This window comes from Cherax quadricarinatus, chromosome 81, assembly GCF_038502225.1.
Source record: "Cherax quadricarinatus isolate ZL_2023a chromosome 81, ASM3850222v1, whole genome shotgun sequence".
In the NCBI taxonomy this organism is placed as follows: domain Eukaryota; kingdom Metazoa; phylum Arthropoda; class Malacostraca; order Decapoda; family Parastacidae; genus Cherax; species Cherax quadricarinatus.
The window spans coordinates 12,458,279-12,478,278 of record NC_091372.1 but is presented as its reverse complement, the minus strand read 5'-3'; the positions used below and the strand labels follow the sequence as shown (position 1 = coordinate 12,478,278).

At 37.2% G+C, this 20,000-nt stretch overlaps 1 protein-coding gene across 22 annotated transcripts in view; it reads left to right on the top strand.

Annotated features, from left to right (window-relative positions):
• The window catches only part of Piezo (piezo type mechanosensitive ion channel component), a 139,549-nt gene that overhangs the window by 99,964 nt on the left and 19,585 nt on the right, over positions 1–20,000 (top strand). For 19 of the 22 annotated variants that reach the window (XM_070102432.1, XM_070102435.1, XM_070102449.1 and 16 more), the window contains 18 exons: positions 1,255–1,407; positions 2,267–2,382; positions 3,526–3,665; positions 4,022–4,179; positions 4,395–4,486; positions 4,691–4,756; positions 5,281–5,367; positions 6,800–6,974; positions 7,518–7,681; positions 8,711–9,676; positions 10,852–10,999; positions 12,542–12,694; positions 12,881–12,942; positions 13,686–13,844; positions 14,325–14,451; positions 15,280–15,527; positions 15,933–16,086; positions 16,396–16,534. In XM_070102432.1, the coding sequence (XP_069958533.1) occupies positions 1,255–1,407; positions 2,267–2,382; positions 3,526–3,665; positions 4,022–4,179; positions 4,395–4,486; positions 4,691–4,756; positions 5,281–5,367; positions 6,800–6,974; positions 7,518–7,681; positions 8,711–9,676; positions 10,852–10,999; positions 12,542–12,694; positions 12,881–12,942; positions 13,686–13,844; positions 14,325–14,451; positions 15,280–15,527; positions 15,933–16,086; positions 16,396–16,534 (3,307 nt within the window). The remainder of the gene's footprint in view (positions 1–1,254; positions 1,408–2,266; positions 2,383–3,525; positions 3,666–4,021; positions 4,180–4,394; positions 4,487–4,690; positions 4,757–5,280; positions 5,368–6,799; positions 6,975–7,517; positions 7,682–8,710; positions 9,677–10,851; positions 11,000–12,541; positions 12,695–12,880; positions 12,943–13,685; positions 13,845–14,324; positions 14,452–15,279; positions 15,528–15,932; positions 16,087–16,395; positions 16,535–20,000) is intronic. The other 3 variants (XM_070102447.1, XM_070102440.1, XM_070102446.1) reach the window with 1 other exon arrangement.

Genomic DNA, 20,000 nt, shown 5'->3' with positions numbered 1-20,000 from the left:
ACTGTATGAATGATCCTTTATTGGATAAACTACTCTTACATTATACTCCACATCTAGTTACGGCTCATAGTGGCAGAACTACTGACTGGCTTAGTTGGGTGAAGAATATATTTTTGATGGAGAGCGTTGGTAACTTGGGATTTAATACAAATAAAACAAGTATCAGAAGTGTGTTTTGCCACTATGAGCCATAACTAGATGTGGAGTATAATGTAAGAGTAGTTTATCCAATAAAGGATCATTCATACAGTTGTTAATTTTGACATGGAGTGAAGGGGTGGGGCATATTGACAAGATTGTTGCAGGTGTGGTAAAAATGTGATGCAAGTCTAGGATACAGGAAAACTTGATGAGAAGGATGCCATTGTAAAGAAGTTGAGTTTTGCAAGGTTTTAGAGATGATGCTTGTTGGCTTGTTAGCCTTGTTTCTAAAGATAAGACCACTTGAAGGAAACATCACTTAAATCACTTGCTAAGCACAGTAGTGAGGAACTCTTACATGGGAGTTGAGTGTTAGAGATTTACACACATCACTTGGTCGTCACTCTTGCACGTAGTCATGAGACAATGTTACAGGTGTTTTTCTCTACAATGGCCTATTTTTTATTTATATATGCATGATGAGGCATTGCTGATACTGAAAAAATTTCAACATCTTACTTATGGTAAATAACCTTTTAAAACCATATAATATTTTAATACAGTATGTATATGTTAAAACAAATGCATATAATTTTATAAGTCATTATTTAGCAGAGCTCAGATGTTGATTTTGTTCTTACTATCTGTAACTCCTCGTAAACTTTGTAGTCGGTAATTATATTCATGTAATGCATCTTGAAATGGTACTGGTGATTACTTGCATCATTACTTAAGTAGGAGGTCCTACAGGTACAGGTGCTCCTTGACTTACGATGGTTCAGCTTGTGATATTTCAACTTTAGGATGGTGCAACAGCAATTACTTTGGAGATGAAGCTTACCCAGCATGAGGGTGGCAAGTCTGTAACTTGTATTCATTTGCTTACTCTTCTATACTAGCATTTAGTTACAGTAATTGTTTATTTATTTGCTTATTCAGCGAGTTATTTGTGTAGGATATAATATTTGTATTTGACATATGATATTTTTGACTTGCAATGGGTTCACCAGAATGTAACCCCATCTTAAGTCAAGGAGCACCTGTACATAGTCACATTTTAGTCTTGCTAATTGAACTAACCCGACTTATCCCATCTTTGCCTTGGACTGTCAGCTGTTGAGTTCAGCGCTGAAGACAGACATTGTAGAGGCTGCTGAAGAGGCTAAAATTGCCCGCTTATCGGAGACAGATGCAGAGTCACGAAGATCTTCCTTTGTACGCAGGCCTGTCCATCGAACACTTTCTGGCCGATCCCAAGTATCCATGGTGTGTTAGCTCCCAATCATGTGTTATTGTCATGTCATTGTTTTATGTTTGTAAAATTGTAAATGTCTGTGTTCATACTGTGTGTATTGATAATCTTCATTTTATATAAACAGTGTATTGGTCCTGAGCAGATAGGAGGGGAGGGAGGGAGAGAGGGGAAGAAGAGTGATGGTTAGAAAATATAAGGGGAAGAGGGAGAATAACAACTTAGAGGTTGAAAGAGAGAAAAGTTGAGTAGGGGAGGAAGAGAAAGTAGAGAGAATGTAGTTGGTATGATGGCCTGTCTGTAGCAACAGAAGTACAGTAAAACTATTCTTATGGTATTCTGTCTCCGGTGTTTAATTTACCATATGAGAGTTTAAAAGTTTCCGGCTGGTGTGACAAACTACCCCTTCTTGTAAGTCTTGGCATTTTACCACTGTTAAAATTGTTGAAAGGTTTAGCAGGACCTGGGTGTGTGACTCTTCTGCTTAAACAGGAATTGTTGTTTTGAGATATTTTTGTGAAATGAAAATAGGAGGCACACCTCTCCCATGGCTGCCTACTTGCTGGTGACTGTTCCTCTGTGTATCTTGTATGTTAAGTTTTTATTTCTCATTTGTGGGTTTGTTCTGGATGGCTTCAGCCATGGTTTTGTCAAAATCTTTAGAATTTTAGACTCAAAATCCCAATTGTAGTATTTTAAATAATTTTTTTAATTTTTATTTATGTAAGGGTGCTGAAACAAGGAAAAGTTAAATTATTTATACTAGATTGTTGGGATTACATTATTTATATAGAGTAAATATAGACAGTACCTATATTTATATATAGTGTACAAATGTGTATTATACATCTTTACTTTGTCCTTAATTTTCAGATTTCACGAACTTCACGCACAACATCAAGAAGTGTAAGAATTCATCCTCGTCCTCGCTCCCCTCCAGCAGTTCCTCACTCTCCCCCACCTTTACCATTGTCACCCCCACCACATAGGTTAGTCGCTTACCCCATCACCTTAACCTTTCCATTTTCTTCGACAACCATAATGCCTGACAATCTCTACGGCTACACAATAAATATTTAGCAATAACCCTGCCTCGGTGGGAGACGGCCGACTTGTTGAAAAAAAAAAAAAATTAAATCGTCAAAAGGCGGCACAAAGTCTTTTCTAATTTATGGTGAAGAAGAGACACAGGTTGTGGAACAAACTTTTCCTGGGACAATGTTATGCTCTGTATGGAGCTTTCATTATGTCCCTGTTGTCATTAGTATGCTATTTGGATCCTGTTCCTAATTTGTAGACAATAGACAAAGAACAAGAAGTTTGATTTGCAAAGGCATATTAAATGGAGGCAAGTTAAGATAAGATTTCGTTCGGATTTTTAACCCCGGAGGGTTAGCCACCCAGGATAACCCAAGATAGTCAGTGCGTCATCGAGGACTGTCTAACTTATTTCCATTGGGGTCCTTAATCTTGTCCCCCAGGATGCGACCCACACCAGTCGACTAACACCCAGGTACCTATTTGCTGCTAGGTGAACAGGACAACAGGTGTAAGGAAACGTGTCGAAATGTTTCCACCCACCGGGAATCGAACCCGGGCCCTCCGTGTGTGAAGCGGGAGCTTTAGCCACCAGGCCACCAGCTCTGTAGAAGTTTCTGCCAGATACACAGTTTAAAAGAACTGAAGCAAAAATTTATATGTATATACTATACAGTACTATAAGTGCCTTACACATTGCGTACAGAAAAGTTAGAACATTAATATGGGTACCTGAAATGCAAGCAATTAAAAAGGGAGGAAATTATTACTTTGGTAACTAAAATAACAATGGTAATTTGGATGGTATAATTCAACAGCACTTCTGTCTTGGGATTAGTGGACAGGAGTGAACCTTCACCAGTTTTATCGAGTGATCCACATGGACCTAGCACATAATGTTAAATACCATACATAACGATCTGTTAGTTATATTTCCTTAAATAGTCTTTTTCAGCTAGTGTTTGTTTCAGTATTAAAACTAATTGGTGCTCATCCCCTGGTATTCAAACACCCAGAAACTTTTTAAACATTTTATTTTGTACAGTATTTTGCTAATCTTTGAATGAACTTGGGTGAATGGACTGTTATTTTAGATCACCACTGGCCTTGGGACGTCCTCCTCCACCTTCCACACTGCCACCTCTGCCTCCCCTCCCTCAGTTAGATGGAGGTTACCTGGCTGATGACTCCACTGCTCATGACTATTCTGAGATTGAACCTGCAGAGCCACAAGGTTTGCACTTGTGCAATAAATCATTTAATAACTGTGATTCATACTGTCTTTTGATATACTATTATGAAGCCTATGATCTGACATAGATAAAGACAGCTGTTGAAGGTGTACAGAGAAACATACAAGAACAGCCCCCATACAGTAGACTATATTTTCCTTATGAAACATGTGATTTCATAAAATTTGTCTTAAGTAAAACATTGTCAACATTAAAAGCTTATTATTTGATGTTTTTCTTAAAAGTTGATCCTTGCCAACTGAAGTAGAATATACTCTCTTCACCTCTGGAAAAGACGTTTGATATATTTATTCAACATAAACATTATTGATAATTACATACGGTATCATAATTCCAGGCTTGGCACCCATGCTGCGCAAGATAGTACACTGGGCTAAGTTTGGGTGGGAGTTACTGGAGTCGCTGATGATTTCAGCCACACAGCAGCTAAATAAGCTCTCCAAGGATTACCGTTATGTTGCTAGCTGTCTGTCTGAGGAAAAGAAGAGACTAAAAGTATATTTGTTTTTAACGTTTTATTTCCTAAATTGTCACCCTGCCTCGGTGGGAGACGGCCGACTTGTTGAAAAAAAAAAATATATATATATATAGATATATATAAATGTAATTGAAATTACTGTTTAAAAAATTTTGTGCAGTATATATAGTATTTTCTTAAAATAAGATATTCTTAATTTATGATTAGTTTCATTGATTACTGACATGCACAGGAAAGTGAAGGGTTTCGTGTAATGCCTGGAGTTGCTACTCAACCTCCTCCACATGGACAAGATTGGGCAGACCTCCCAATCAACCAACATGGGTCAGTGTATACTACTGTATTCTTAAATAATTAAGTGATAGATCATGTGAACATAGATCATAGCATTGTATTTTTTAATTTAAATTATTGTACCTATAAATAGAAAAGTTTGCAGCCTACACAGTATGGCGACAAGTATAAGAAAATATACAACATTGGGGTATGGCTAATGGTCAGCTTCATGAATAATGTGTGTATGTGCAGGTACGGTGGGCAGGAGCCACTTGAGATTCGTGTTGAGAAGGCTAGTGAAGATAAAACTGATGACAGGTGAGTTACCTGTGGATTGTGACACCTCATACATCATATTAACTCTATTTTTCAACCTCCTCATGAAGAGTAGAGAAATATAATCATAGGCATCTCTCTTCATATTTTGATTTACCTGAGACATACTTTCTCTGAATTTTTTGGTAAAAAGTATTAATTGTATTTTGATAAAGTTTAGAGCCAAAAAAAAAAAAAGCAGTGGTAATGTTCAATTTTGTATTTTCTCAAAAGTTACTGCAGGGAGTCACTAACTTAAAGAACTGTACACATGGTGTTCAAACTTAAAGTTGTGACATGAAACCTCTTTTCCTATTGATAACAGTAGTGCAAAGGATGGTTTGTCACATGTGCTTAACTGTGAATTAGCTGCTGTAACATTTTTGTTGGTGTTTGTGTCCCATTCATAATTACATTTGTATATTAGGGAAGTTTGTTGGTTAGGAACTTCTTGCATTTTTTTATAATTTCGAAAATTTATATAGCATTGTATACATAATTTCATTAACTTTCTGCATTATCACCAGTGTGGATTTTGTAGACCCGACAGAAGGTGCAGAGAAGGAATTCCAGAAAGAGCAACCGCCCGTCGTTAAATTAATGATTGCATTATGGTCAGTTTCTCTTCTTACATTTGTGCATGCACTTGTGTTAATTTTAACTATAGTTTCTTACATCATTATGTGACCTCCGGTGCTGGAGAGGGTTTGGTCAGCCTCAGTACCATACTAAGAACTCTGCAACCTATTTATTTTTATGAAAGGAGAGATGTCCCCTTTCATTAAAATGTGTTGTGGCTTGTATCCTATGATTTGAAATAATTTGTGGATATAGAATAAAGTGTGATTTAGGGACTTAAAATTTTTATTATACTAATATTGATATCTGTAATACGATAGTAAGCAAGTCACAGAAACAGCAAAGGGGTGTTAATAGTAGTGGATTGTTAACATAACTAAAAATTGATGTTTGCCAATTAATGATAACAGCTTTTGGGAGATTGAAGAGAAGTTGCAAAGGTTAGTGGACAAGTTTGGGAGGGTGTGTAAAGGAAGAAAGCTGAAAGTGAATCCAAATAAGAGTAAGGTGATGAGGGTATCAAGCAGTTTAGATAAGGAAAAATTGGATATCAGATTGGAGGGAGGGAGTATGGAAGATGTGAATTTATTCAGATATTTGGAGACAAAGAAGGGAATGTACAAGAGTATAGTGGTGCCAACACACTTGTATGGGTGTGAAGCATGGGTTGTAAATGCTGCAATGAGGAGGCAGTGGAAATGTCCTGTCTAAGGGCAATGTGTGATGTAAATATTACGCAGAGAATTCAGTGTGGAAATTTGGAGATGTGGAGTACTAAAAGTATTAGTCAGAGGGCTGAGGAAGGGCTGTTGAGATGGTTTGGTCATTTAGAAGGAATGGAACAAAGTAGAATGACTTGGAGAGCATATAAATCTGTAGGGGAAGGAAGGCTGGGTAGGGGTCGTCCCCAAAAAGGTTGGAGGGAGTGGGTAAAGGAGGTGGGCAAGGGGCTTGGACTTTCAGCAAGCGTGCATGAGTGTGTTAGATGCGAGTGAATGGAGACAAATGGTTTTTGGGACTTGATAAGCTGTTGGAGTGTGAGCAGGGTAATATTTTGTGAAAGGATTCAGGGAAACCGGTTAGCCAGACTTGAGTTCTAGAAATTGGAAGTACAATGCCTGCACTTTAAAGGAGGGGTTTGGGATATTGGCAGTTTGAAGGGACATCTGAACTGTCATATCTGGGTGCCTCGACAAACACAGTGATTATGTATGAGTGGTGGTGAAAGTGTTGAATGATGAAAGTTTTTTTCTATCTTTTTGGGTTATCCTGCCTTGGTGGGAAGCAGCTGACCTGTTAAAAAAAAATTGGAAAAAACTTCATTTAACAATAATGAAGGTTTTTCCAAGCTGAATTTAATGCAAAGGTTAAGTGTTTTTACTTTTTTGTCTTGATTACTGTGTTTGTGTTAATGTTAAATGATCATGATCAAGTTAAGGAAGGTTGACTGCTGTTCTCCTCTCTCAGGTATGCCATGCTGTCTCGCTCAGAGCTGGTTTCCTACATTATGATCTTTGTTAACCAAATAAAGTCAGCAAGTGTGTTGTCTCTACCGTTACCTTTCATGGTGTTTCTTTGGGGGTCGCTTAGTGTTCCTCGACCCACAAAGACGTTCTGGATCACTGTTATAGCTTATACCGAGGTAAGTCACTGCAGTGTGTGTCAAACACAAGTTAATTACTCAATATCCCCCTCCCTTTAATTGAAGATGCTTTTGGTCCAAGGAATTGGAACTGGCCTTCTTTCAGTTGCTTCTCATTCTCTAGGTTCTTTATGACCCTTATGGGTTTAGTGCTTCCCCACAAATATATTATTTTTTTATTAACACACCGGCCTTTTCCCACCAAGGCAGGGTGACCTGAAAAGAAATAAGAAACTTTCAGCATCATTCGCTCCATCAGTTTTGCCAGAAGTGTACCCACTCTGCAGTTATAAAACTGCAACATATTAACACCCATCCTTCAGAGCACAAGCACTGTACTTCTTGCCTCCAAAAACACTAGTCTGGCTAACCAGTTTCCCAGAATCCCTTCATAAATGTTACCTTGCTCACTCAGTTATATTTTCAAAATGTACATAATTGTTACAAAATGAAGTGAAATTTATTTCATCCATATAAAAAACCTGGTTATATTGTATGTACAAGCACTTTGAGCAGACTGAAACTAGAAGTGTGTGTTTGCAGGTAATAGTGGTGGTCAAGTACTTGTTTCAGTTTGACTTTTTTCCTTGGAACCAAGTTGAGCGACTCAATGCACCATTTTGGCCACCTCGTATTATTGGTGTGGAAAAGAAGAATCGGTACGCTGTTTACGACCTGGCCCTTCTCCTTGTTGTCTTTTTCCACAGGTGAGAAAAGTTTTTTCGACATTAGTGTAACAAATTCCCATGTACTGTTGTGGATGGATCCACAGAAAGAAAGAGTAGCCACAGTTTCTTGACGCAAGACCCTTCTTCCTCATGATAACCAACTTGATGTGCTGGAACCAAAGCTGTGGTTGTCACTTCACTCTTATTTTTAACACAAATGTGTGTGTATGCCAGTGTTAGTGGCCATATCCACACATGAACTTTGGTTAAAAAAAAATAAATTTTTTTTTTTTTTTTTTTATTTTTTCCAACAAGTCGGTCGTCTCCCACCGAGGCAGGGTGACCCACAAAAAAGAAAGAAAATCCCCAAAAAGAAAATACTTTCATCATCATTCAACACTTTCACCACACTCACACATTATCACTGCTTTTGCAGAGGTGCTCAGAATATAACAGTTTAGAAGCATATACGTATAGAGATACACAACATATCCCTCCAAACTGCCAATAATTTAGAATTTAGAAATAATTTTTCTCTTATTTTTGATATGAATAAGATTTTAATTGATTTCTAACCAAAATTCAAACATGGAGGTGACCCTTATCACACTCATAGCCTCGTATATGTATATATCTAAATGAATGCTTAATAACCCACATGAAGACACTCGGGAAATAAATTTGTCTTCCTGCAGTTTTTTCAGTGTCTTCTGTTGAGGTGACTTTCATGTTTCTTTGTGTCATCTGCAAATAATACAAAACTGACATTTGTCATTATCTGTTTGCTGTCAGGATAAGAAACAGCAGAAGTGTCAGAATAGTGCCTTAGGAAACTGAGCTTTTTACTATTACTGTTTTTTTGTAAATGTTACTTTGGCTAGTGTTTTTTTTTATGTATTTAAAGTGAGAGTAAATTCATTTCTTTTTTAATTTAAGGTGTCTTGTGGGTCATGTTGTGTTCATATTGGTTGTGTGTTGTGAGGAAGGTTTGTGGGTTGTTCATTACACTAGCTATTAATCCAAATGAATAATTTGTTGGAACTTTTTAACCAAGGAATTTGTCAACAGGTTTATGCTGAAGAGTTTGGGATTGTGGAAAGAAACATCTGACATGAGTCCGTCTGCCAGTGCTCGCTCCTCACCGTCTCCCTCATCCTCGCCATCATCATTCACTCACAGTCGTATGTCTTCTGATCAACGGCAGAGAAAGATGGCTGTGTCCACCACACCAGTACCTACATATAAAGATGATGGTTCTCATTTTTCAGAGTCGGGAGATGGATCGACACTCTCGTATACCAAAGATACTTCACTCTTATCAAAAGACACAAAAGATAGCTCTTTAACATCTAAAGATACTAAAGAAAGCTCACTGACATCAAAGGATTATAAAGATATATCACTAACATCAAATACTAAAGACAGTTCTTTCTTTTCTAGCACAAAAGACACCTCCAGTACAAAAGAAAGTTCTTTACCAACAACATTAAAAGAAGGTTCATTAACCTGGCAGGAACAGGAAAGCGCACTCCTGTTAAATATAAATGATGACACGCTGATATCCCGAGCGTCAGAACCTATGCCAGAATCTATGCTGACCCATTACCAGCAGTTGTCAGAAGATGGCCAGACTGTCACGGCAGGCTCTGGTTCAGACATGTCAAGAGCGTCCCGCCAGAGATCTGGCAGTGAGGTTGACTATAGGAAGACTTGGTCGCCTCACCATTACCATGCCCGACATTCATCGCTGGTATCTCAGGTACCGGGCGGAGGAGGAATTGGAACTCGAGGTTCGTCGCTCGTGGTTCGACCAGAACATCGCCGCCACCTGTCAGAAGGGTCACACGTTTCTTTCAATCAGCGAGCCCTGTCAGAAACTTCTCACTGTACGCACGTCTCCCAGTCAGCAGCTTCAGACTCGGTCCATGTCACTTGTGCTGCTTGTAATCTCCAGGCATTCAAGGACTTCCAGAAGCCTGACATGGAGGAAGTAAAGGAAAACATCCAACAACTTCCCAAGTTGGCTAAAGGAGGGTAAGTAAGTTTCTGGTAAAAAAATTACGTATTCTAGAGATGAATAAAAAGGCTGGGGAAGCTGTTATGGAATAGAAGTTATACTTATCAGGAAATGCTAAGCTTATAAGGGTAACACAGCATCTGAGAAATGGGAGGCAGTGAAGTTTAGTCTGAGGATGGAGAGGGTAGCTCCAGTTCCTCAAATAAAGAGGCCTTTGCCAACTTTGAGGTGGCACTCTTAAAGGGATATAAATAGGAAAGGTTATGGAGCCCACATAGTACACAAAAGCACTAGCTGGAGAAGCGTTTTGTCTGCATAACAGGAGAAACATGTGAATAAAATTTCCAGTTACTGTTTTTGTCCCCTCAAAGAAGGTTCCTTGATGTTGGCGAGGCTCTTGATCAAACCAGTTGCAATTTTTCTTTACTTGGATCTAACCTGATTACTTCCCATTCCCAAAATACTATATGACCCCTGTGGACTTGACACTTTCCTGTGACTATTATAATAATAATTATAATAATCCAGGGAGGTACTACCGTCCTGCCAAGTGAGTGTAAAATGAAAGCCTGTAATTGTTTTACGTGATGGTAGGATTGCTGGTGTCCATTTTTCTGTCTCATGAACATGCAAGGTTTCAAGTATGTCTTGCTACTTCTACTTACACTTAGGTCACACTACACACACATGTACAAGCAAATATATACACACCCCTCTGGGTTTTCTGCTATTTTCTTACTAGTTCTTGTTCTTGTTTATTTCCTCTTATCTCCATGGGGAAGTGGAACAGAATTCTTCCTCCGTAAGCCATGCGTTTTGTAAGAGGCGACTAAAATGCCGGGAGCAAGGGGCTGGTAACCCCTTCTCCTGTATGTATTACTAAATGTACAAGGAGAAACTTTCGTTTCTCCTTTTGGGCCACTCCTCAATGGGATACGGCCGGTGTGTTGAAAGAAGAATTATTATAATAATAATAATAATAATAATACATATAAGAATTGATTGTTCTGTTTGATATAAAAAATATGGTTAAGATGTCTTGTGTGTCTTCAGATGCAAGTTTTGGTAATGCTTGTTATATATTACTCAAATTTTTTTAATTTTCTCTTTTTCCTGAAACAACCTTTGATAAGTAATTGTTATATTGATCATGTTTGTAGGTAGCCTAATATTGTTCTCACTATCTCTTCAGGGCTCATCGACTGACTGAAAAGATACATTCGTTCCTGCATTCTCTGCTTCATCAAGAGTCTCACGTCTCGGTGGATGTATATGCTTACATGTTTTTCTGTGATTTCTTCAATTTCTTTGTACTCATAGTTGGCTTCTCAGCTTTTGGTGTAAGTTTTGTGTGTGGTTTTTAATTAAATGGTAAACTGTTACTAGTAACTCCACTAAATGTAAAAGATGAAAGCAGTGATGTTATTGCCTGGAATGAGTTTGTGACATGGTTTAATATCTGTTTTTCAGTGAGGTTTTTCATCATTTATTTTCACTTGATAAAATCATGATTAAAAGCTTTTAAGGTTACAGTGGAAACTAATTACACTTCTGATTCTAGTTTTTTTCTTTAAAAAATGTGGAATTTCCTAATTTTATTCAGATTTTTCTCTAATTTGGACATACTTGACCATGAAGATTTTGTCATTTAATAAGGAAGAAAATTAACAATTTTTTTTTTTTTTTCAACAAGTCGGCCGTCTCCCACCGAGGCAGGGTGACCCAAAAAAGAAAGAAAATCCCCAAAAAGAAAATACTTTCATCATCATTCAACACTTTCACCTCACTCACACATAATCACTGTTTCTGCAGAGGTGCTCAGAATACAACAGTTTAGAAGCATACACATATAAAGATACACAACATATCCCTCCAAACTGCCAATATCTCAAACCCCTCCTTTAAAGTGCAGGCATTGTACTTCCCATTTCCAGGACTCAAGTCCGACTATATGAAAATAACCGGTTTCCCTGAATCCCTTCACTAAATATTACCCTGCTCACACTCCAACAGATCGTCAGGTCCCAAGTATCATTTGTCTCCATTCACTCCTATCTAACATGCTCATGCACGCTTGCTGGAAGTCCAAGCCCCTAGCCCACAAAACCTCCTTAACCCCCTCCCTCCAACCCTTTCGAGGACGACCCCTACCCCTCCTTCCTTCCCCTATAGATTTATATGCTTTCCATGTCATTCTACTTTGATCTATTCTCTCTAAATGACCAAACCACCTCAACAACCCCTCTTCTGCCCTCTGACTAATACTTTTATTAACTCCACACCTTCTCCTAATTTCCACACTCCGAATTTTCTGCATAATATTTACACCACACATTGCCCTTAGACAGGACATCTCCACTGCCTCCAACCGTCTCCTCGCTGCTGCATTAACAATACCATGGCTAAAGTAACTTATAACTAACTTGCAAATTTTTAAACCAATTATTCAAACTAAAGATTAACCTTAAATGGCTTTTTGTTTAGTGCTGATCTCATTTTTTCTTTATCTTTCCCTCTCACACCCTGATAATGTTCCAGGATAGAATATAACTTGTGTTTTATCCTCAATTTGTGGGTTGCTTTTGATAATCCATTTTACCAATTTTTTTTTTTTTTTTTTTTTTTTTTTCTCTCAACAAGTCGGCCGTCTCCCACCGAGGCAGGGTAACCCAAAAAAGAAAGAAAATCCCCAAAAAGAAAATACTTTCCTCATCATTCAACACTTTCACCACACTCGCACATTATCACTGTTTTTGCAGAGGTGCTCAGAGTACAACAGTTTAGAAGCATACACATAAAAATACACAACATATCCCTCCAAACTGCCAAAATAAATTATATTAATGTTTTTCATATAACTGATGTGTAGCATATAATTTCAGACCCAACAGGGTGATGGAGGAGTAAGAGCCTACCTGGAGGATAATCGTGTTCCCATCCCTTTCTTAGTGATGCTTATTCTGCAGTTTGGTCTCATCATTGTTGATCGAGCACTCTTTCTCAGGAAATTTATTTTAGGCAAATTAATCTTTCAGGTATGAATAATGAGTGTTATCCACAATTAAAATTGTTGAAACAGGGTTTTTATTGATAGATATATACTGTACATGGTAATAATTTTTAATAAAATTAACTGCCGAGTTTCTTCTTAATTATTTTGAATGTTAACGACTTTTATGAAAAAATGTGAAATGTAAATTTACTTATTGTATGCCTCACAGGTGGCTCTAACATTTGGAATACATATCTGGATGTTCTTCATCCTTCCTGCAGTCACAGAAAGGTAATTATTGTATATACTTATACTTTTAAAGAATTTCCTATTGTCCAGGTTTTGTAAATTCATTGTTGGTGAATGGATGCCTATTTTATTTGGGTGGTATAAAAAGATACTTTCTTTTTATCTTGTTATCTTCATTGTAGAATAATAAGAAAATATTATAACCTTTATATTATAATAATAAGGTAAAAGGACCCCAATGGAAATAAGTCACTCTGTCTGACTTTTTTGGGTTATCCTAGGTTCTCTACACATATGCTGCTATGTATGATAATTCTATGTAACTGTATTTGTGTATACCTGAATAAACTTACTTACTTACTTACTTATAAAAACACCTTATATTAATACCATGTTTCACCCAGTGGAGGCTTTATCATGTACCATAATTATCTACACAGGTAACCCACACGTGTGAGAAAGGAACTCTTGACTACATTTCAGTCTGACTTGGACCATTAACTAATCACACACACTGGTGCAACTAGTTAATAATCCAAGTATGACCAAAACATCGTCATGAGTTTCTTGTATGTGCAGGTTATTTGTGCTTGACAAGTAAGCTTAGTTATCTTCACTTCATTACTGTTAGTGAAGTTTGGAGTGCAGGGAGGCCTAGGGGGCTGTCATCTAGTTTAAGGTCATTTTGAAAGACCACATATTACAGTATGTTATTAAATGGAGTTCCAAAGAAACACACTTTGTAAATGTGTTTTGATGAACATTTTTTGCAACTTGTTTTTCAGAGAGTTCAATGCCAAGCGGCCACCTCAGATCTGGTATATGGTGAAGTGTCTCAACTTGCTTCTGTCAGCCTACCAGATTCGCTGTGGTTACCCAACACGAATCCTCGGCAACTTCCTCTGTAAACAGTTTAACTACCTCAATCTTTTCTCCTTCCGACTGTAAGTATATCTGAAACACAAGTTACTGTTGTGTAAAGAAATATTTAAAAGTGAAAGTAAAAAGTAATCTTTTTGTAGCTCCAAGAATAAAAACAGGTACTGAATTGTATTATAGAAAACTTATTAGATATCTCACATAATTTTCACTTCAAGACATTCTTCCATAAATATTTATCAGTACTTTTTCATAAATATCAAATCTTGTTATAAATATATTAGCGATTTACTTTTATATTTTGGCTAAACACTACCATATATATACACTAATCTGAATAAGATAAAACAAACTTGGAATAAAATTAATATTTGCTACCCAGTAAACTTTTAATTAACCCATTTAAGTTGCTTATTAGCTTTGTTTGCCCAAAAGACTCTGCATAGTCATGGGCTTTCTGCATTTACAACCAAATGTCACCCATCTTTGTACAAACTTTGTATAAACTTTTGACTTCTTCAATCATGAATACAATTGATGGACAGGTTCATGTCGGTGCCGTTCCTGTTTGAGCTGCGGACATTGATGGACTGGATATGGACAGACACAAGCATGAGCCTCAGTGACTGGATGAAGATGGAAGACATCTTTTCTCATATATTCCAACTTAAGGTTTGATATTCACTATTAGATGTGAAAATTAATATTCTGAAAATTAATGTTTCACTGTTCACAATAACTATTGGACTGGAATTTTTTTTTTTTTTTTTTTTTTTACGCAGGTTGATGCAAAAAAGGAGCATGAGTTTTTTTTTCTTTTTACATTTTGTATTTGACATTTAGTATTTGGCAAGACAGTGATAGTGTGAATGATGGTGAAAATGTTTTTTTTGGGTCACCCTGTCATTGTAGAAGATGGCCAGCATGTTAAAAGAAATTAAGATCCATCTGGTTATTTTCTTGTGCATATAGTTATTTAGACAGAGATTTCAGTCTTGGCTATAAAACCATGATTATTTTTTGGCAGGCAAGTAGAATATTTATTCAATATTGCTATAACTTCTCAGACATAAACATCACTAATAATTTCATTGATATTAATAACTAAATTTATGCTGACTTAAGTGTTTTGATAGGATTAAGTAAAATTACATAGTAATTTTGTCAGTTATGTTGCAAGGATCATTTAGATGCAAGCTTAGAAATTCATATACATACCATGTAAATTCACAAATATATCTATAATGAATAAGTAAATTTTTTATAATATATATTTTTAGGGCATGTATTCTGCATAAAGGAGGGGGTTTGGGTTATATTCTGTTTAGAGGGACATCTAAACTGTTGCATCTGCATGCCTCCAGCAAGACAGTAATAGTGTAAATGATGGTGAAAGTGTTTTTTTGGGTCACCCTGCCTCAGTGGGACATGGCTAACATGTTAAAAAAAAAAAAGTTTAGTGCTTATAAACACTTGACTATCCCTTCTCTATACTCCTAGTGTGAGCGTCGTGCAGAGATAGAATACCCACAAGGCCGCGGTGAGAGCAAACGCAAGATAATAAAGTACGGTATGGGTGGCTGTGCACTGTTTGGAGTCATTGCCCTCATTTGGTTCCCACTGGTCCTGTTTGCCCTGAGTAACACTGTCGGTCAGCCTAATCCACCGTACGACGTAACAGTTGAGATCACCATGGGTGCATACCAGCCTATTTTCCGTATGACGGCTCAGCAGCAGTCTCTACACAAGTAAATTATCTTTCATACAGTGAGAATTAAATTTGTGTTTCCCAATATTATCCATTCATTTTATTTTATTATAATCATACAAATTCTTAAATAAGTTGCTGTATTTTATATATACATCATTATATAATATATATGTTAGGTTAAGCAAAGTTAAACCTAACCTGAAATGAAAAAAACATGGGTATCAACATTTAGAATAAAGAAAATTGAGTAATGATATTGGCAATTTCACACCTTTGTAGCTACCACTTGCACCATTCAAAAAGAATAATGGATGTCTTTTATAAGATCTAACCTCTTGACCCAAAAACTATACTGAAAAGCGTTTGACCCAGTGATTGGACTCTGTGGTCATCCCTACACATGTACACATTTGCTACATACTCTTAATTATGAATATTGCAGGTTTACACAGCAAGAATGGGATACATTCAATTACCATTACCGAACTAATCGTCAGGCCCAGACTTTCTTGAGCAATTATGACTTCCCCGATGTTGTTGTGGCAAAGCTAAATGGTAACTCGACTGCAATATGGGGCATATCCCCGCCAGCCCAGGTGAGTGAAATAATATTCTTTTGTTTTATCTTTACAAGTGTAAACTCGCAAATAAATTTTGAATTTTGTGAATGTTGACTAGAGGAAATACTTTTAAATCTTCATCTGCATTGTCTTCATTTTTGTCCTCAACATTAGGTGCTGGTGGTATAAAATGCCAATACAATGTTTTCATTCTGATTACTAATCATCAGTATCATCCTCTCCATCTCCTCCCTACTCCTGCCACATTTAGGCCCCATGGTACTAAAGTAAATGGTCACTTACTAGAGCAATATTTTCAGAAATAAGTGCTACTTGTGTTTGCAGGGAAGTTTGATTGAAGACCTTAAGAGCAATCATACCATCCGGTTAAAGGTTAACTGGAGTGTAAAGCGGCCGTCGAATTCTCCTGACATATCTGCAGAGTGCAAAAATCAAGTAGAAGTGAATCTAGAGGCTTACAAAGGTACTGTAATTAACCCCATTTTGTTTTTCATTATTGGAAGTGTTAATGATTAATAATTGAGGGTGGTAAGGATGTTCCCTTTGTTACACACACATTGACATCTTACCCTTCACAAGGGTCATAGTACATATCTGAAATAAAAACTCTAAAAATGCAGGTGACATCTTGTACCAAGAATATATGCCACTGTTTCCTTAGTTACTTAACAGTGTCTGGAAGCATGTATCTGTCATCTAGGACTCTTCATCATGCCACCAAATAGTAAAGTAGCATCAGGTAAACAAATACCTTAGTTGACATAAACAACGCCAGGATGTATATGGGGTGCCTAATAAAGATGTTAAGTTACTAACTAACCTAACACACTAACCCTTCCTTGCTCCCTCTCTCCAACACTATCTGCAATAACCACTACCCCTTCTTCCTTCCACTCCTCATTTATACACCCTCTTGGTCATCCTAATCTGCTCCATCCTTTCTAAATGCCAAAATCAGTTCAGTGCTATGCATAGTATTCATGCCACACATCACTTCAAAAAACAAAATGGCATGTTTACTTCCTCTAGTAACACCCTTGCTACAACAGTCAAAGCCCATGCCCCCTCTCTCTCTCTCTCTCTCTCTCTCTCTCTCCTTTCTTTCTTTTTCTTTCTTTTTCCCTTTTTCTTTTTTTCTTTTTTTCTTTTTTCTTTTTCTCTTTTTTCTTTTTCTCTTTTTTTCTTTTTTCTTTTTTTCTTTTTTTCTTTTTCTTTTTTTCTTTTTCTTTTCTTTTTTTCTTCTTTTTTCTTTTTTCTTTTTTTTTTCTTTTTTTCTTTTTTTCTTTTTTTCTTTTTTTCTTCTTTTTTTTTTTCTTTTTTCTTTTTTTTCTTTTTCTTTTTTTCTTTTTTTCTTTTTTTCTTTTTTTCTTTTTTTCTTTTTTTCTTTTTTCTTTTTTTCTTTTTTCTTTTTCTCTTTTTTCTTTATTTTTCTTTTTTTCTTTTTTCTTTTCTTTTTTTCTTTTTTCTTTCTTTCTTTTTCTTTCTTTTTTTCTTTCTTTCTTTCTTTTTCTTTCTTTTTTTCTTTTTTTCTTTTTTTCTTTTTTTCTTTTTCTTTCTTTCTTTCCCACACACACACACCACACATAGCAGCGTGTCTCGTTGTGCTCCGGGTTTTCTCGTGTTTACACGGTCGCTCTTACGTGCTAGAACTTTAATTTGTGCCATCAATCCTATACGATACATCCCTCTAGCGCCTGGAACCAATCTTGGGCGGAAAACATTATATACTGAGTCAAAAAAGGAGAATTAGTGTGCACCACCTAGCAGAGTTTACTGCCAGAGGGGAATCATAGGCCTGTGTTCCGTGTGCAAAATAATAATAATAGAACTTTTCTTTGTCAGAGGAAAGAGTCTCCCTGATAACATTGTGTATACATAGTGTATAGTGTATACTACAGTGGCTCCCTAGTATATAGATGATAAAGGCTAAAGTGTCATTTGAAAACAGGTGAATTTGTAAATGAAGTGATAAGCCTATAGAGGCAGGTGCCAGAAGTCTCCAGAATCTTACCACAGTGGTCAGCTGTTTTAATAATCTTCCTGGCCTGCTAGTGTACTCGCATATAATCTAGTGATACCAGTGAATAGCAGAATACAGTGTTGTAGTAGCAACTAACCAGTATTATAATGGTACTTAGTGGAGTGGAGTGACTTTCATTAGTTTCTTTTTTCTTGAAATACCAGACGTATACTGTGAATTTCATATAACCTGTAGTTACCAGCGGTCGCAATATACACAACGAGAAGCAATTATTACTACAGAAAAAGCGTCCTTCCTCCAAAATTTCCACCAGTCAACTATAGTGATAATATAGCATTTATTGTGGTGGAGACGAAAAAATAGAAAAGCTAGATACAGCGATTGATAAACAAGGGTTGAGGCTCGACCGTTCGTTATTGTAGGAGCTGCCAGAAATCACCGGTTCTTCAGCACGCAAGTTATACTTTTGTATCAATCAAATCACATATTACTTGGGTAGATAATTTCCAGTAGATCCTTCATGTGTTAGCCCAAATCACCAACCAGTATGTTTTAAATAAGTGACCCACTGATCAGATCAGATCGACTAGTCCGAACCCTCGACTGGTCCGAACCCTTGATGGTCCGAACCCTTGACTGGTTACAAACGGATTCGTTGGACAATAAAGCAGACTGTAAACGGATGGGGTTGTAGGCGCCCTTATCAAACACAAACATTAAATATAAATCAGGAACGTACACAGTAAGCTGTCCAATATACAAGTACAGTTAGAAATAGAAATACAAATAGCTAGAGCTTCATTTAAGGAGGTTATTAATAGAGTATTCAAGAGGTTGCTAGTAGAATTACAGTAAATCAACCATTCAAATCATTATGAAGCTCTGTGTAATCTGCGGTCAATCAAACAAACGGGCTTCCACATGGATAAATTGTCATTTTTGTGGAAATTGGTGTCACGCCCCTTGTGCAGTTATCCAAGAACTAGCTACAAGCAGTATTAAAACAAGTGTTTTTGGGTATGCCCAAATGAGAAATCTGTGGACTAAAATCACAAGGGTATTAAAAGAGGATAACATCAAAGCTGCTTTCATAGACAACCTGGAAGCTTTCTACAACAGATGGGAACATAAAAAGTCTGGGCTGAATGGTACTGCCCTTGATACTGGCCATGTAGTCAGAAACTGTAAGGCTGGAGGTGATGTCCTGGTAGTCAGTAAATGTGGGGCTGATAGTGCTGTCCTGGGAGACAGTAATGGTGAAGCTGGAGGTGCTGTCCTGGGAGACAGTAATGGTGAAGCTGGAGGTGCTGTCCTGGGAGACAGTAATGGTGAAGCTGGAGGTGCTGTCCTGGGAGACAGTAATGGTGAAGCTGGAGGTGCTGTCCTGGGAGACAGTAATGGTGAAGCTGGAGGTGCTGTCCTGGGAGACAGTAATGGTGAAGCTGGAGATTTTGTCCAGGTAGTCGGGAATTATACGCAGGAAGGAATACATATAAATGACCTCGTAGGGGACAGGAGCCGTAGTGGGGAAACAAGTGTAGTCAAATATAAGATAAAACCAATATTGCAAACTAGAAATACCACAGGAAATAGCAAACAAGAGGACTCCACTAGCAATAGTGAGGATATATTACCAAAAACAACTGGTGGGAGCTCCATTGTTGGTGCTAGGGAGGATAGGAATAAGACAGGGAAACATGCACCAACAGGGAATACAGTCACAGAAACCCAAGGCAAACGGAAACCAAGCCTGTGCACATACTATGCACTTGGTATCTGCAGACATGGGAAATCTGGAAAAACAGACGGGACGTGCAGCTATGACCACCCTAGAAAATGCCATGCCCATATGACAACAGGAAAATGCAAACTCCCTTCCTGTAAGCTTTTTCACCCTGAAATGTGTACCTCTTCAGTACAGAAAAGACTGTGCTATAACTTAAATTGC